The sequence below is a fragment of the Alexandromys fortis genome, unplaced genomic scaffold, assembly GCF_014885135.2.
Source record: "Alexandromys fortis isolate MF-2015 unplaced genomic scaffold, M_Fortis_MF-2015_v1.1 scaffold_161, whole genome shotgun sequence".
NCBI classification, from domain to species: Eukaryota; Metazoa; Chordata; class Mammalia; order Rodentia; family Cricetidae; genus Alexandromys; species Alexandromys fortis.
The window spans coordinates 443857-461774 of NW_026068073.1; the positions used below are offsets into that span (position 1 = coordinate 443857).

General features: G+C 51.3%; 1 protein-coding gene and 1 pseudogene across 1 annotated transcript in view; one reads left to right on the forward strand and one right to left on the reverse strand.

Annotated features, from left to right (window-relative positions):
• Positions 1 to 2956, reverse strand: part of LOC126488096 (Golgi apparatus membrane protein TVP23 homolog B-like) — a 5044-nt pseudogene extending 2088 nt beyond the window's left edge.
• Positions 2957 to 8271: 5315 nt separating this feature from the next.
• Positions 8272 to 17918, forward strand: part of Sult2b1 (sulfotransferase family 2B member 1) — a 28172-nt gene continuing 18525 nt past the window's right edge. Inside the window, exon 1 of the mRNA XM_050121387.1 lies at positions 8272 to 8370. Coding sequence (XP_049977344.1) covers positions 8309 to 8370 — 62 coding nt within the window. The 5' untranslated portion in view covers positions 8272 to 8308. The remainder of the gene's footprint in view (positions 8371 to 17918) is intronic.

Genomic DNA, 17918 nt, shown 5'->3' on the forward strand with positions numbered 1-17918 from the left:
TGTTTTTTGTTGTTGTTTTATTTTTTATTTTATTATTATTATTATTATTTGCAGCTGAGTAATACTCTATTGTATAAATGTACCACATTTTCTTCATCCATTCTTTGGTTGAGGGACATCTAGCTTGTTTGCAGGTTCTGGCTATTAGGCATAATGTTGCTATGAACATAGTTGTCAGCTCCCTTATTTTTTTGTTTTTGTTTTTGTTTCTGAGACAGGGTTTCTCTGTAGCTTTGGAGCCTGTCCTGGAACTACCTCTTGCAAACCAGGCTGGCCTCGAACTCACAGAGATCTGCCTGCCTCTGCCTCCCGAGTGCTGGGATTAAAGGCATATGTCACCAGAGCCCGGTGCTAATATTATTTTAAAAATAGAGGCTGGAGCGATAGTTGGTAGTTGAGAGCTACGCTCCACATCTCACACTCCCGTCACTCTAGCTCCAGGGGAACCGGCTCTCTTCTGGCCTCCGAAGGTACCTACCTGCCCTCAAGTGTACACATACACACACACAGGCACGATTTAGAAAATAAAAATAAAGTTTGGTTGTTTTTTTTTTGAAGGTGCTCACTATGTTGCCCTGGCTGGCTTCACATTTCCAGAGATCCTCCTGCCTCTGCATTACAAGACATGTAGCACCCAACAAAATCAAATCTTTAAATGTTTTTCATTGGAGAAAGGGCTGTCGTTTATAATGGACACATAGCTCTTTGTCCTCAGCCACAGTCACCCCAGCCCCCAGCTTCCCTCAGGTCTCTAGATCCCTCTTACTACAGGGCCTCTGCACTGGCTCTTCTCTTGCCTGGAACATGTCCCCAGTCAGCTACAGCCTGTGTTTTCTGCCCTTAGTCTTATTTTTATTCATGTGTGAGCATGTGTGGTCTGTGTTGGGTACATGCCTGTGAGCGTAGGTGCTTAAGGAGGGCAGCAGGGGGCGTCAGGTCTTGGGGCTGGTGACGCAGATGGTTAACAGGCACCTCACTTGGACACTGGAAACTGACCTGTGCTCTTAACTGTGGAGCCATCTCTCTAGCCCCGCTGGTGGGTGTGTTTTGGTTTTTTGGTGTTTGGGTTTTGTTAGGGTCTCATGTAGCTCAGGCTGGCCTAGAAGCCACTATGTAGCCAACCTTGGCCACCCTCTCCCAACTCCACACCTCCTAGCTGGAAGTTTTGGCTTTTTGAGATCAAGTCTTACTCTGGAGCTCTATCTGGTATGGAGTTACTAAGTAACCCAGTTGGCCTGGACCTTGCAGGGCTCCTCCTGCCACAGGCTCTCTGGGCCACCATCCAGGTCACTGTCATGGCTTCTTGCAGTCCTGAGCAGCCAGACACACAGCAGGCACTCTACAGGACATACGGGGAATGATCTGAGTGCACCAGGAACCGCGAAGGAGAGGGAGGTGAAAGTTTGGTGCAACAGGTTTTGGGGAACCAAGGGCCAAGGAGGAAACCCAGGCCCCCGAAGGCAGGGGTGTGGGGCAGGGATGGGCCACCAGGAGGCAGGAGGTGGAAGGTTGAGCCAGGGATTGGGGTGTCCTGTTCCCCCACTTGAGTCTGCCTACGCAACTTCCTTGGGCTGGGCCTCGCAGGAGACACCGCAGGGAAAGGAGAGGATGGGGAGGGGGACACGAGGCGGGTGCCCAACTGGCACAGCGGGTTTGACTGGTCCCTGTATTTGGCAAAAGACAGCACCAGGGAGAGGTGAGAGTGTTGCTAAGACAACCTAAGGTCCTGGAGTGAAGGGGGAGTTAGTGCCTTGATCCTCTCTGTCCCTCCTGCAAACCTGACACCCCACCCCCAAATGCCACACCCACATCTAAAACAGGCTGTGCCTGTCTCCTCCCTAGCACAGGTGAAATCCCTTTCCCTCAGACCCGTGGGTCTAGACCTGGCCTTTCTTGGTCAGATGCAGGAGTCCGGACCCTAGACCTGCTCACTTCACTCACGCTGAATCCTGGCGTTCTCAGCTCCCCTGCTTTCCGCCTGCCTCTCTGCCTCTCGCTGCTCTCTTCTCTGTGGCCAGGCAGCCCGTCAGGACCCAGGTTCTCGTGTATGGAGCATCTCTCTCAGTGTCCACCAGCCGTAGACCAGGCCACCCCTTCTGAGTGGTGACAGGAGCGAGGTTTCCATGTGGCCTTGAGCCCTGTGTGGGGCTGCACAGGGAAGCAGGGCTGGGTGCGGGTGCCAGGCGGTAGCTCCTCTGCGTGGAGCAATCAGGGTGGAGAGAAGGTGGGGCTTCTGCCACACCACCCACCTCAAGATGGACTTGCTGATTAGAGGGGGGGACAGGAGGCAAGCAGAGCCAACTTGGATGGTCACCCCACCCTGTGTGAGGTCTTCGTTTCCTTCCCAAAGGGACCCTACAGTGGCCTGGGGACAGTAGGACGTCCTCTCCCATAACTTGCCCTTTTACCATCCATTTCCAGGATTGGGATGCTAAATGTCCACTTTCATCTCTCTGGGTCCTGGAGCTCTGGGAAACCAGGTCCATCCCCACCCCATCCAAGCTCCTCCTCCCTGACTCAGGATGAAGCCCCAACCTCATCCTCTGGGGAGCCTTGCCTCTCACAGTGAGATCTTCTGGTATTTTTGGCAATTACTGGATATTAATGGAAAGGCTGGGCTCTGGAAGTGATAGTGGCCTGATTCTTTGGATGCGTGACCTCAATGACCCAGTGACCTCACTCGCACGCATGAGTTCCATCAACTTTGCAGTGCTGGGAGAGGGGGAAGGGGCTAAGGACACATTAGAAGAGCTCAGAAATGACACTGGGGTCTGGGCCAGGAACAGTCACTCCCGTCTCCCCTCTGTGGCTGGAGCCCCTCTCTGCAGCACCTCTCCAGCCTTCGCCCCCCACCAGGCCTATCTTCTCAGATCTCACTCTGCTGTGCCATCCGGTTCAGGTTGACTGCCCACATTCTAATGCCAGCCACAGTTGGCAGACGCAACATGGACGTCATGCCCGCCTATCCAGTCATCCACTCACTATCCTCCACCCAACCATCCAACCATTCACGTCTGCATCAGTGCATATGCGTCAGAGTGTGCACACGCACGTGTGTGTGTGTGTGCAGATTCAGGTAGTGGCCAGCATCCAACTTCAGAAGCCATCCACCTTTGTGTGGAGACAGGGTCCCTGTTACCGTGACCTGGGGATCCCTGGTGAGACTAGACTGGCTGACCAGCAAGCCCCAGCCGCTTACCTCAGTGCTGGAGACCACGGCAGGCATGCACTGCCAGACATGTCTTTTTACTTGGGTTGTAAGGGTCCAAATTCATGTCTCTATGTTTGCCCAGCAAAAGTACTTTATAAACTGAGCTGTTTCCTAGCTTATCCATCACACAGCTTTTATTTGTTTGTTTGTTTTTTGTTTTTCGAGACAGGGTTTCTCTGTAGCTTTGGTGCCTGTCCCGGAACTAGCTCTTGTAAGTGCTGGGATTAAAGGCATGCACCACCATCCCCGCCCGGCTTCTCACTGTGTTTGTTTGTTTGTTTTTCACACAGCTTTTAAAAAGATTTATTTATTTTGTTTTATGTATATGAGTTTTTTGTCCGCGTGTACGGCTGTGTACCATGGATGTCCCTGGTACCCTCAGAGGTCAGGAGACAGCATCGGGTTCTCTGGAACTAGAGTTGCTGGTGGTTGTGAACTACCAAGTCAGCACTGAGAACTGAACCAAGAACAGCCAGTGCTTTTAACTCCTGAGCTGCTTTCTCAGCCCCCATCATATAACTTTTAAAGCTTTGGGATCACTTTTGTGGCCTCATTCTCTGTGAGAATTTTTATTTTTTTATTTTTTATTTTCGAAACAGGGTTTCTCTATAGCTTTGGTGCCTGCCCTGGAACTAGCTCTTTTTTTCAGGCTGGTCTCGAACTCACAGAGATCCACCTGCCTCTGCCTCCCAAGTGCTGGGATTAAAGGCGTGCGCCACCACCGCCCGGTTTGTGGCCTCATTCTTTATAGAAAAGACTGACTTCAAAATCGAGACACTGCTGCTCCAGGCTCCAGAATGTGAAATCACAGGTGTGCATCACCACACCGTGTTCCTAGTGCCTTTCAAACATATTTTATTACTGGGCATAGTGGCACACACCTTTAATCCCAGCCCTTGAGGGGCAGAGGCAGGCAGATCTCTGTGACTTTGAGGCCAACGTGGTCTGCAAAGTGAGTTCCAAGACAGACAGGGCTACACAGAGAAACCCTGTTTTGAAAAACAAACAAAAATTATTTTTAGGTTTATGTGTGAGTTTGTGCACATGGATGCACTGCCTCTGGAGGCCAGAAGAGGGCTTCAGATGCCCGGGAACCAGAATTAAAGGTGGTTGTGAGCCTCTTGACAAGTGTTGAGAACTGAATTCAGGTCCTCTGCAAGACCAAAGAGTGCCTCTCTCTCCCCATCTCTCCCTCCTTTCTTTCTTTTTTCTTTTCTTTTCTTTTCTTTTCTTTTTGTACAGGGTTTCTGTGTGTAGTCCTGGAACTGAATATGTAAACAATAGACAGTCTGCTCTCAAACCCACAGTGATCCACCTCCCTCTGCCTTCTGAATGCTGGGTTAAAGGCATGTACTACATCTGGCTGTGCATGCTCTTAGCCAGCGAGCCGTCCCGTGGCACCACCACAACTTAGTTTCTAAACTGGAAAGAGGCTGGAGAGAAGGCTCAGCAGTTAAGGGCACACAGAGGCCTGGAGTTCAGTGCCAACACCAGCACCTGTGACTCGGGCCTAGGTGATCCAATGCCCTCTTCTAACCTCCTTGGGCACCCATGTAGTCTTGTGCACATGCCCAAACACAGACAGGCACACATATATAACTTAAAAAAATAAATAAAATCTTCAAAATTATCTTTGAAACTTGAAAAAAGATAGGTGAAATTAATTTTGGAAATGCAACTTATTTAATCCAAGGTACCTTGAATTAAATCATTTCAACATGCAAAACATGCAATTCATGCCAACTTATTGAGACAGTCTACAGGTCTTGTACTTTCAATTCCAGTGCCCAATTTCCAATGGTTTAATTGGCATGCAATCTCCCCCAAAGTGTGCAGCTATTTAAATTAATTGAAAGAAATAGGTGGAAAGTTCTTATTTTCTTAGCCACGTGGACTTCATTTTCAGTTCTAAGTAGTCAGATTAGCTCAACACCATGTTTCCTTACCTGGCTCACGGTGGGCCTCTCCAGAGACTGGCTGAAGGCAGGCAGGAGGTTGGATGTGTAAGGGTAGAGAGGTGAATAGGTGGGTGGCGCATGTTGATAGATGGGCAGATAGCTGTGTGTGTGTGTGTGTGTGTGTGTGTGTGTGTGTATGTGTCTGGATTAATACATTGAAAGATCGATATCCAGGGCTAGAGAGGTGGCTCCCTGGTAAAGAGCACTTGTTGCTCTTCTAGAGGACCAGGGTTCAATTCCCAGCACCCACACAGTGACTCACAAGCATCTGATGCTCTCTCTGGCTTCCTTGGGCATTAAGTACAGATATAAATGCAAGCAAAACACCGTGCAATAAAACGAAATTTGAAAAAAGATTGATGTCTAAATGAATGGTGGTGGATGACTAATTGGGTCTGGGACTGGAGGGGTGATCGCAAAGACGGACAAGGGGAGGACGGTAGGCGAGCAGCCATGCAGATGGATGCGTGAGTGGGGGAAGGATGGATGGGTGATGTGTGGATGTACGGATGGGTAGATGGATGGGAGGATGGCGCAGTGGGGTGGGCATGGGTGGTGGACAGATGGGTGAGTAGAACATTAACGGTAGATGGCTGAATGCGAATGTGGTGCTCAGATGAACGATGATTGATTGGGTGGGTGGTTCATTGAGGGTAGACGATTGGCTGGCTGGATGGGAGTGAATGGGCTGAGTGGGAGGATGGATGGGTGGATAAGTCAGTGAGTGTGAGGATAGATTTTTTTTTTTATTTTTGTTTTTATTTTGTTTTTTGAGACAGGGTTTCTCCGTGTAGCTTTGGCTGTCCCAGAACTCACTCTGTAGACTGGGCTGTGAGTTCTAACTCACAGAGATCCTCATGCCTCTGGGATTAAAGGTGTGCACCACCATCATCTGGCTAAGGATGGATTTATTGATAGGTGGTTGGGTGAATGGATACATGGGTAGAGGGCCTGGTAGGTATGTGGGTGGCTAGTTAGATGAATGGGCACAGAGTAGAGGAACTGCATCGAGAGCAGGTAGATGAATGTGTGGATAAATGGATGCATTGGTGGGTGGCTGCATATGTGCTCAGTGGATGGATGCATGCATCAAGGGTAGCTGATAGATGAATAGGTGGGTCAGGGGATGTGGGAGTGACGGATGGATGGATGGATGGATGGATGGATGGATGGATGGTGAGTGGGCGGGTGGACTGATACTGGGTGTATCAGTGGGTGGTAGGGATGAGTGGTGGATGAGCTGGATATGAGTGGGTGAGAGATGGGTGGGTAGGTAGATTAGTAGATGGATGGATGGATGGATGAATAAATGGATTAAAATGGGCTCATGAGCAAATGGGTGGGGAGCTGGGTGAACAGATAGAGCGGTAGAAGGTAGATGGTGGATGTGTGGGTGATGAACAGGTAAGTTAGTCGATTGACGATCGAGGGTATCAGTGTGCAGACCGATGGACGGGTGCACGGATGGGGGATGGGTAATGGGTGCTGCTGTGGACTGTGGGCGTAATGCTCATTTCTTGATGGATGGACAGATGGGTGGGGGAGGTGTGTCGGTGGGTGGGGGAGTGGGTAGATGTGTCGATAGATAAGTGAGCAGTACATCAGAGTGTGGCTAGGTGAAGGTAGGAATCTACGGGAGGATGGATTCATGAGTGGGTGGAGTAAATGAGCCGGAGAATGGGCGGGTCACCGTGTGACGGGAGGAATCTGCGATTAGATGTGTGTGTATCAGTCAGCTTTTCATTAATAGAAGACAATACTAGAGTCAGGCTGCTTTGGAAGGAAAAAGGTTGGTTTGGGCTCCCGGATCTGGAAGGACCAGGTCTACACAGTCTTATGCATGTGGTTTCATGCCTGCACCTCTCACGGCAGGTGCGCGCGCGCGCCTGCGCGGAGTTCTTTGTCCTGTTGATGTGTGGTGCCTTCCTCTCCTAAAGCCACCTGGATGTGGGGGGAGGGGGCTCCACCTCGGTGACCTAATCTCACCTAATCACTTCCCAAAGGCTCGGCCTCTCCACATCATGGCTGGATTAAATTTCCACCCCCATAATCCCAGCAACAAAGGGCTCTGGGGCTTGAATCCTTCCGGAGAAGGAACTGTATGCACACGGAAGCAGGTGCCTGGCTGAGGGGGACTCTCACTGGGCCTCTGTTCCTCCACTCACCCCAGGCGGTGTGAGGTCCCTTCCTCCGCTACTGTGTCCACCTTCAAATCTCTTCCCTGTGCCTGAGTACCCACGACCCCCTCCACATCTGCCATCTAGTGGCCTCCATTAACGTCCCTCCCATCCGTCACTGCCAGAGGCTGTTCCCTGTGCCCCTCAGGAGTCTGATGCCCTCTTGTAAATTCTGAATCTGCTCACTGCCTTCCGTACTCGGAGACTCCGCTGGCCCCTGGCACCCATACTCTGCCACTGGCTCCTGTCTCTGGGCAGTGAGTGACTTAGCCCACCAACAAGCCCACAGCACCTCAAGCTCTTCCTTGGGAAGCTGCAGCTGATACACACGCAGTAGACCGGTCCTTGTGAGACAGGCAAAGCTTGTAGGAAGTGTCTCTGTCTCTCTGTGTCTCTGCTTGTCTCTACCTCCGTGCTTCTCTCTGCCTCGGACCGTCTGTGCATGTCTCTGTCTTTCTCACTTTTCTCTCTCTCCCTGTCTTTGATGATCTCTGTGTGTCTCTCTGTCCCTTTCCTTTTGTCCTGCCCTGGATGCACCTCTGTCTCTTGTCTCTTACAAAATCAGCCCACAAGGTGGACACTGCCCTTCTCCAGCATGCCGAGTGTTCAACAGAGCCGCACACGGACAGGAAGGTTTTGCTGAGCAAAACCTTCAAAACGAAGAAGGGCCGCTGGCGTGAGACGGGGCACAAGCTGGGCAACATCAGGCCACGGGGGTACAGCCGGAAATCCCCACAGCTGGCCCTGGACTCCGGTCGCGGTCGCGTGGAGCCTCCACCCTCGCCTTGGGAGGGCACCAGCCTCTCCCTCCCTGCCGCCGGCAGGAGGCGTGGGCAGCAGCTGGGAGAACCGGCTGTGCCCCTCCCCTGGGCCGGCCTGGTAGGCACCTGGCACTGGCGGGCGCGGCAGACGCTGCGCACCTGGCCCCGACGCACGCCCGGCTAGCTCCTGCCCTGCCTGCCATGGATGGGCGACAGCCCCCGGCCCTGTGGGGCAAGTTCGAGAACCGTATCTCCGAAATTAGGTGAGGCGGCATGCTTGCCAGGGCCTGGGGAGGGTGGGGTCAGGCCCTGGCCAGGGAGGGACCCTCACTGGATTCTGTCATGGGATGCCTCTCTCATGCTCCGTTTGTTCTGTCGGGGGACGGCGGTTGGGACCTTTGCTGACCTAAACTGGGTAAGGGGAACCGGGAGCCTGGTCTCCAGAAGCTTTGAAAGACCAAGGTTGATGGATCCTGCATCAGCTGGGACTTGCAATAAAGCCCACTTCTCACGTGTGCCTACTCCATTTGGGAGACATCAGGGAGCATGGGATGCTCACGGAGGGGAAAATGGGTCTTGGACACCAAGAGAACCCAGCGAGATTATGGGCCACCTTGCTCCTCGTGTAGGGAGTGCACATAGTTCCTCTGTTCCTGGAGATGAGTCAAGCACTCAGAGAGTACCCACTTACCAGACGGAGAATTTGAGGCTTGTCGGGGAAGTGTCCTGATCACAGAGCCCCTTCTCCCGGAACCTTTGTAACCGCTCCACACCCCTCCCCTTGGCTTCACTTCTTGGCTAAGCATGCAGAAGGCCAGAAAGGGCTCGCAGCCTCCTCAGATCACACAGTGAGCTGCCGCCCTCATCACCAACTCTTTACACTCTTCTGCCCTCCTGGGACGCTCTGGTACCCTAGGATGCGTGTGAGGGTACGGGGGGGGGGCGGGGGCAGGAGGAGCAGCTAAGTCCTGTCCCCACCTTGGTTGCTTCACTTCCCCTGCCAGGGTGTGGAGAGGCATTAAGGGACCCAGACTCCGGGGTCCAGGTCGTTGAACCCTGATTGCTGTGTGACCTAGACAAGCTTGCTAGCATCCCTGGGGCCCTCAGCTTTGGTTCAACATTCTTCTCAGTGCCTCTCTTCAGCCCGACCTGGCGCTGTGCTTCTTCCTAGCCGGGTCACCGGGTCCCTGGAATGACTGTTCTCTGCAGTTGAGTGTCGGTCACTTGCTCCCCCCCCACCCCCCCCACCCCCCGCACCTCAGTACCGACCGTCACTCTGGATATAGGCTTCAGTGCTTTCGGCTTTCCGTGTGTTCCCGAGTGTCTCCGGGGCCTGCCAGTCCCCACACCACACCCCGTCCCGGACTCTTCTCATGCATGGCCCATCATCTCCCTGTTGAGCCTCTCCCCAGCCTGCCGACCCCAGTGGTCCCAGAGCTGCCTCACCCACCCTGACAGCCGCGAAGTTACTCCCTAGCATCCGGCCCCACCCCCCACCCCAGCACTCTCCTCTCCTACATTCCATTCACCCCACGACTTCAGGTTCCCTGGTCACACCCCACTCTTCCCTGCCCTAGTACCTTTGCACATCCAGTTTTTGGATTTTTTTTTCCCTTGTGGAGACTCCAAGAAAGTTCATTTTTAAACCCCAAGTCCACTGCTGTAAGCTTCAGTGTTTTCTATGGCTCCCCAGCAGGCAGGGCAATGACCTCCAACGCTCTTTAAAGCTTAGAATTGTTCTGTTTAGAAGGAATTTCCTGCGCCAAAAAAACTAATAGAAATCAGTACAGGATGGATCTGATTTGAGGTGGAGACAGGTATGCTCCCCACCCCACCCCCCCCCTCTGCTCCCTACATCCCAGTTCTCCTCTCCGGGTGCATCTGAGCAAACTGAGCCCCTTGTGCCTCTCCTCTCCCACCCCCATGCCCACAGCCCACCTCTGGGCCTGAGTACTTGGTCCTTCCTCTTCCCTGGTAATCTCTGTGCTCCCTTTTACTGGTCAAACTGCTTGTTGGGGTTGAAGATGTAATTTTGGATTTCAGACCTCAGCTGTTTAGGGTTCCTGTAGGGGAGAGAGAGTGAGGGGTACACAGAACCCGGACTATCAGGGTCCTTCTTCAGATCTGTCCTGGGCACCATGACAGCCAGCCATGGCACAGGGAACTCGTGAGAACAGTGACCAGAAATGGATGAATGAATGAATGAATGAATGAATGAATGGAAGAACGAGATTAGGAAACCTTTGATCTTGGGATGAGTCAGGACTACAGGAGGGACCAGGCGTGGTGGGCAGAGGGCATCAACGGAATCCCATAGGGCAAAGAGCAGCACCTCATCCTACCACACCCCAGAGGCAACAAATGATTCCACTTTTAAGCCTCTTGAACAAGAACAGGTGAGCCATTATCTGTCCTAGATATGGGTCATGTGATGCAAACTGTCCAGGATTTAATCTGGACTAAAGGATAGCCAGCAAGATGCAGCCCTTGGACTGTTCTAGATAATGGCGCTGGTCATTACCGTGCCTTATATGGATGAAGCCTCACGGCCTCTTGTGGATCTGGGGGACCCTAAATGACAGAGCAAGCCTGGGGGCGTGGCTCAGTGTTGAGCACTTTCCTAGTGTGTGATGCTCTGGCCACAGCAGCCAGGTGTCCCGCACTCTGTGTCCATCACCCTTGGCTACGGTGTGAGTTCAAGACCAGGCTAGGCCACATGAGGACCTTTTCTCTTAAGAAAGGGGAGGGGGTGATAAGAGGAAAGCGATGTAGAAGGTGGGCAGGGCAAGGACAGGGAACAGGTGGCAAGGAGCCCGGGTTCTTCATCCGTGCTAGCAGCCTCTCTGCCCCTATCTGCCGTGTGTTTAATCCTCCCGGTGACCTGACCAGGTGAGAGGGAGTCAGAAGAATGGCCAAATATCAGCATCCCACCAGAGTTGAGAGCCTGAGCCTGAGAAAGTAAGAGGGTCGCCAAAGTTCACCCAGACATAATTAGTGGAAAGCCAAGATCTCAGTCACATAAAGCAAAATCTCTCCTCCCACAAATTTGGGTATGAGGAAGGTGGGGAGGAGGGACATAGAAGGTATGCTGTCCTCTGAAGCACAGAGGCTTAGTGAGTGCTCACTGGGGAGTCCCTCACACCTTTGGGAGAAAGTCTAGGACCAAGAACCGGAGCCTTGGGCTCCTGTGCCTGCGTATAGAGAACTCTCCCCACCCGGTAATCTCTGTGGGTGCTTTATCCTTTTCTGGTGAACATTGGGCCTCACAGATGCTATAAAAGCCCCTACCATTGAGCCACACCACCAGCCTCCCACTGGGGATTTCTACACAGGGGCCGGACCACCGAGCCACACCCCAACCCCTCACTGGGGATTCCAGGCAGGGGCTCTACCACTGAGCCACACCCCATCCTTCTCTTTCTTTTACAAAATGTTTGTTATGTTTATTTCTTTCTTGTACACGTGTGTGGGCTTGTGACTGTCACTGCACACATATGGAGGTCAGAGGACAACTCTGTGGAGTTGGTTCTCTCCTTCCATCATGCTGGTCCCAGGGATGGAACGCAAGTCCTCAGAATAACAGCAAGGGCCTTTATCCAGGGAGCCACTTCCCCATCTTTATTTTGGGACATAATCTTGCTAAGGTGTCCATACTGGCCTTGAACTTGGGATCCTCTTGCCCCTACCTCTTGAATAGTTGGGCTATCAGGCCTTCCAGGCAGCTTGTTTCTGTCTCTGGTTTTACAGTTCAACACTGGGGAGATTTCACAGACTTAACATGGAACACGGAGCTGGGTTTTCTGCTGGAGGATCTCTTAGAAAGGTTTAAAGTATAAACACAACAGTGATGTCTGCCTGGGGCTTGAGCCAGCAGAGTAGAGGCCCCTTGGTAAGAAGCAAGAGATGCCCAGCACTCGGGAGGCAGAAGCAGACAGATCTCTGTGAGTTCGAGGCCTGCCTGGTCTACAACAGCTATTTCCAGGACAGGATCCAAAGCCACAGAGAAACTCTGTCTCGAAAAACCAACCAAAAAAGAAAGAAAGAAAGAAAGAAAGAAAGAAAGAAAGAAAGAAAGAAAGAAAGGAAGGAAGGAAGGAAGGAAGGAAAGAAAAGAAAAGAAAAGAAAAGAAAAGAAAAGAAAAGAAAAGAAAAGAAAAGAAAAGAAACACCACTTTGCACTTTGGCATGGGGATTAAAATCCCCAACAAAAGGATATGTGGGGACATTACCTACAGCAAACAAAATCTGGAAACGAATGTCATTTTCCAAGAAGCCCTTTTCTGTTTTGTTTGCACAACATTTTAAGAGGGTGTCTTGGAGGAGGAGCTGGGCTGTCTTACCATTTCTGGCCACAGGTGCTAATTGATATGCACAGAGGCTGAGTGCCCTCACTGTGCCAGATCAAAGTCTCCACCTGTAGCCTGCCCATTNAAAAAAAGAAAGAAAGAAGAAAGAAAGAAAGAAAGAAAGAAAGAAAGAAAGAAAGAAAGAAAGAAGGGAAGGAAGGAAGGAAGGAAGGAAGGAAGGAAGGAAGGAAGGAAGGAAGGAAGGAAGGAAGGAAGGAAGAGTGAGCAGATATCTGTAGCCCTTAGAGACCAAGGCAGTCCCCTCTGCCATGCCTCACTATCTCTAGGGCGCACCAACAGGGCAGAAGCTGGGGAGTGGAAACTCCCAGTGTGTGTGGTCATTGTAGGAGGAAAGGTGGAATCAAGTGCTGAGACATCGAGGGGCATCCAACTAGCGGCAGGGAGATCTAAACCAGGAGCCTCAAGAGGGGACCAAGGCCAGCAAAGCAGGTGTTAGGAAAAACTCTTAAGACGAGCCGCTTCGCCGGTGCAAAGAAATCCCATCAGGTCAAATCAAACTGAATTAAAATGCCCATGTTTTATTAAACGCAGCACTCTCAGGTGGCCGGGAGCATGGCAGGGGAGACAGAAAAGCAGGGAGCACGTGCAAAACCTGGGACCACATGTTCCTCTTCTGGGCACCCACTTAAATACCCCGGGGAGGGGTCAGGACCTAGCATGCTGGGATTTGGGGTCCAGGGGTCTGGAATGGATGCCAGGGGCTGGGGTGATGCTCCCAACTTAACATTACAGTAGGGACCAGGCATCCTGAGCTCAAAGGCCACCAGCCTTGCTGCCCAGAATAGATGGCCCAGAGGAGTTGCAGTGTCTATACAGGGGGTAACAGCTGGGGGGTGAGATTGGTACCCATATGGAAGGGAACTGTCTGTTCCGAGGAGGGATTTGTGAGGGGAAGCGGTCATTTGTTGTTTTTGTTTTTCAAAGATTATTTATGTTTTATGAATTTCTGTATATCTGTGTGTTGTGTGCATATGCACAGGATTGTGGGCACCCATCAAGGCCAGAAGAGCCAGACTCTCCATCTGTAGCTATAGCTGGTTAGGAGCTGCCAGTGTGGGTCCTAGGAGTTAAGCCCCAATCTCCTGGATGAAGATTGGAGCAGGATGCAGTTGTAGACACCGAGGCATCGCTCCAGCCCTAGGTTTTGGTTTTTGAGACTCTATAACCCAGGCTAACCTTGAATTCATGGCAGTCCTTCTGCCTCAGCAGCATTTTTAGCTAGTTTGGAGATTTTGTTTTTCCTATTTCCTTTCCCAACTTCCAGTGAGTCCTCTTGAGCCAGGAAATGGAGGCAGGAGGAGAAAGAGAGACCAGGAGCAGCCTGAGAATGTGCCCTGCCACACCTGAGTGCAGGGCCTTGCTCACAGGCTCACTCCTGGGTAACACACCACCAACCTCCTCCTTCTGTTCTTTCTTCTTTTCCTTTTCTTTCTTTGTTTCTTTGAGACAGGGTTTCTCTCTGTGTCTCTGGCTGCCCTGGAACTAGCTCTGTAAGACAGGCTGGCCTAGAACTCAGAGATCTGCCTGCCTCTGCTTCCTGATGGTGTGATTAAAAGCATGGCCACCTTGTCTGACTCTTTTCTTTTTTCTTTTTCTTTATTGTGTGTTGTGTGTGTGTGTGTGTGCTTCTGAATATGATGTAGGTATTGTGTGCACACCTGTGAATGTACAGGTGACAGCTGGAGGTTGGCAGCTTCTGATACTTTCTATATTGTTTATTTGTGTGTGTGTGTCCGTGTGTGTGTGCATACGCATTGCTGTGTTGGCGCAGGTGCCATAGGATGCTATAAGAGGGCGCTAGAGCCCTTGGAGTGGAGTTATAGGCAGTTGTCATCTGCCTGACATGAGTTCTGGGATCCAAACATTTGTCCCTTGTAAGAGCACTAACTGCTTTTCACTGCTGAGCTGTCTCTCCAACCCCTCTACCTTATTTTCTGAGACAAGGTCTCTCACACAAACGCTGGAGCTCTCCGTTTTGTCTAGATTGATTGGTCAGAGAGTCCCAGGGGTCCGCTTTTCTCTGCCCTATCACAGTCCTGAGGTACAGACACACATCACTGATCACACACACACACACACATCACTGATCTCACACACACACACACATCACTGATCACACACACACACACACAGCACTGATCACACACACACACACACAGCACTGATCTCACACACACACAGCACTGATCTCACACACACACACACACACAGCACTGAGATACAGACACACACATCACTGATCTCACACACACACACACACACAGCACTGATCTCACACACACACACACATCACTGATCTCACACACACACAGCACTGATCTCACACACACACACACACACACAGCACTGAGTACAGACACACACATCACAGTGCCCAACTTCATATGGTGCTGAGACGCGAACTTAATCGCGCCTGCTTGCACAGAAAGCACTTTACACCAGGCCATCCCCCCCAGCTGGAACCTTCTTCCTGATTTCTGCTGTGTTAGGTGGGATGGAACCCAGGCCTTTGTGCACATTACTACCACTGAGACACACCCAGCTCCCCACCCCAGCCCCCCACTGGCAGATTCTAGGCTGGGGCTCCACCATTGAGGCACACCCAGCCCCCCACCCCAGTCCCCACACTGGGGGATTCTAGGCAGGGGCTCTACCACTGAACCACACCCTATACCCCACTGGAGGACAGGGACATTGCCACTGAGTCCTGCCTTCAGCCTTCCAACAACACCTCACTTATCCAGATACAGCACGAGCCCAGGTAAATGTTTCCTCAACCACGCCACAGCTACAAACCAGTGGAGGAGGAGGCACACACCGGGGTCTCAGTGTGTGGGAAGTGAAGGCTGTAAGCCTGAGGCTAGCCTGGGCTACAGAGTGAGACCCTGTCTTACACAAAAACAACAAACCACACTATTAAGTAGAGTTACTTCTTTCCCACACTCAGCCTGAGAGCTGCGGTTTGTGTTTTCTCTGTCTGGTAACCGCTCAGGCAGCTGCTCTGCCTGGGGAGAGATCCATTTGCATTTTGATCCCATCCCGGTCACGGCTGACAAGTTGGCTAGCAGGCCCTGGCTGTTCTCAGCCGGTTAACAGATCTTTCCCGGGTCAGAACTGACATTTCCTGAGTAACAGATGGGGAAGATGCAGAGCCGCAACCCCCATCCCTGAGGTCGCATTTCAAATACTCAGTAGCATACGTGGCTGGTGACTGTGGCGTTAGACGGTACTTGGGTCTGCATGAGGCTCCGTGTAGTAAAGGCACACGATAGGGGTTTAATAAACGGGGGTGCACAGCAGAGAGAGGTGGGAAGAGCCTCAGGCAAGAGGTCACTAGGAGACCTGGTGTGGCAGAGCATGGAACATTTAGAGAACAGACTGAGCCGGTGGGGAGGAGGCCTTGCAGGCCCTTCAGGGAGACAGGCCTGAGAGGACCTTGAGCAGGTATGTCTCCCTCAGGTGACCGTACACCTCTCCCAGCCTGTCCTCATCTCCCCAGTGGGCCAACAAGATGGGGGTATACCTCAAAATCTAAATTAGGTATTCTGTGGTAAGTCAGCTGCTGGAGATAAAAACACTATTTAAAATTTTAAATTTTTTTGTTTTGAGTTGGACATGGTGGCACACACCTTTAGTCCAGCACTAGGGAGGCAGGGGGTAGGCAGATCTCTGAGTTCAGGGCCAGCCTGGTTTACAGAGTGAGTTTCAGGACAGACAGAGCTGTTACACAGAGAAACCCTGTCTCAGAAAACAAACAAACAAACAAATATTTGTTTTGTTTTTGAGACAGGGTCTATAGCCCAGGATGTCCTCAAATTCAAAGCAATCCTCCTGCCTCAGTCTCCTGAGTATTGGGGTCGCGGGCCTGTGTGGCCAGGTCCGTGGGTATTCCATTTTATATCAGGACTGGAGCATTCTCACATTCTGGAATCTATACAGGTCCTGTCTGTGCTGGGGGTGACTTCATTTACAAACCTAGGAAGCACCAACCATCTTTGCCTGAGCAAAACCAGCCAGATACCAGGGAATAGCTCCTAGGATGGGCTAGTCTCGCTCAGTCTGGGATGGAGAATATCAGAACAGATAGGGCTTCTGTTTGTCAGAAATACTTTGTTGGGCATCATTCCTCAAAGTGAAAACACTTTCTGAAGGACAAGGGTGTACAGTTTTATGTATATATTTATTTATTTTTATTCCGTGTGTATGGGTGTTTCTTATGCATGTATGTCTGTCTACCGCATGTACCTGGTGCCTACAGAGGGCATAAGACCCCACAGAACTGGACTTGTAGATGGTTGGGAGCCACCGTGTATGTACTGGGAATTTAACCTGGGTCCTCTGGAAAAGCAGCCAGTGTTCTTATCCACTGAGACGTTTCTCCAGTCCCAGAAAACAGTGACAGGAGTGAGCAGGGTATTCTTTGCAAAGCATGAGATGAGGCTGGGGCATGACTCCATGGTAGAGTCCCTGCCTAGGGCCTGGGATATGGCTCAGCAATGGGGCTCTGGTCTAACATGACCGGCCCTGTGTACAATTCCATTTTGGGGCGGTGGATTGGGGGTGAGGTGAGATGGACCTCAAAGTCACCAAATAGCAAACACGGTGAGGAGTGAGAGAGGATATGAGTTTTACGGTCAGTGAGGCTGGGAGGAGCGAGAACCGGAGGAGAAGTCCTAGAGCAGCATAAAGTAAATGAGACACACACGTGTGCACATACACATATGCTCATGCACACATACATGCAAGCATACGATATGCACACGCACGCACACACATACATACACATGCATGTGCTCACACACATGCAAGCACATGCCCACACATATACACACACGCACACATGCATACACGTGCACACACATGCACGCATACACACATGAACGTCTTTCCTGAGGTTTACATGGTGATGACCTTGGCAGTTGCTCACTCATGAATAAATGGTTGCAGACATATATATGTGATCTACAGCTAGAAATACTTTATGACCTAAATAAACTGTTTTGGGTAGCACTGGGGATGACCCAGGACCCTTTGCATGCCAGGCCAATGCTCTGCCTTCAAACTGTGTTTCTCCCTTTCTTTTACTTTTTGGTTTTGTTTGTTTTTGTTTCTGAGGTAGGGTCTCTATGTAGAATAGGCTGACTGCCAGGCGGTGGTGGCACGTGCCTTTAATCCCAGCACTCAGGAAGCAGAAGCAGGCGGATCTCCGTGAGTTCGAGGCCAACCTGGTCTACAGAGATAGTTCCAGGACAGGCCCCAAAAGCTACAGAGAAACCCTGTCTCGAAAAAAAAAAAAGAGCCGGGCGATGGTGGCGCACGCCTTTAATCCCAGCACTCGGGAGGCAGAGGCAGGCGGATCTCTGTGAGTTCGAGACCAGCCTGGTCTACAGAGCTAGTGCCAGGACAGGCTCCAAAGCCACAGAGAAACCCTGAAAAACCAAAAA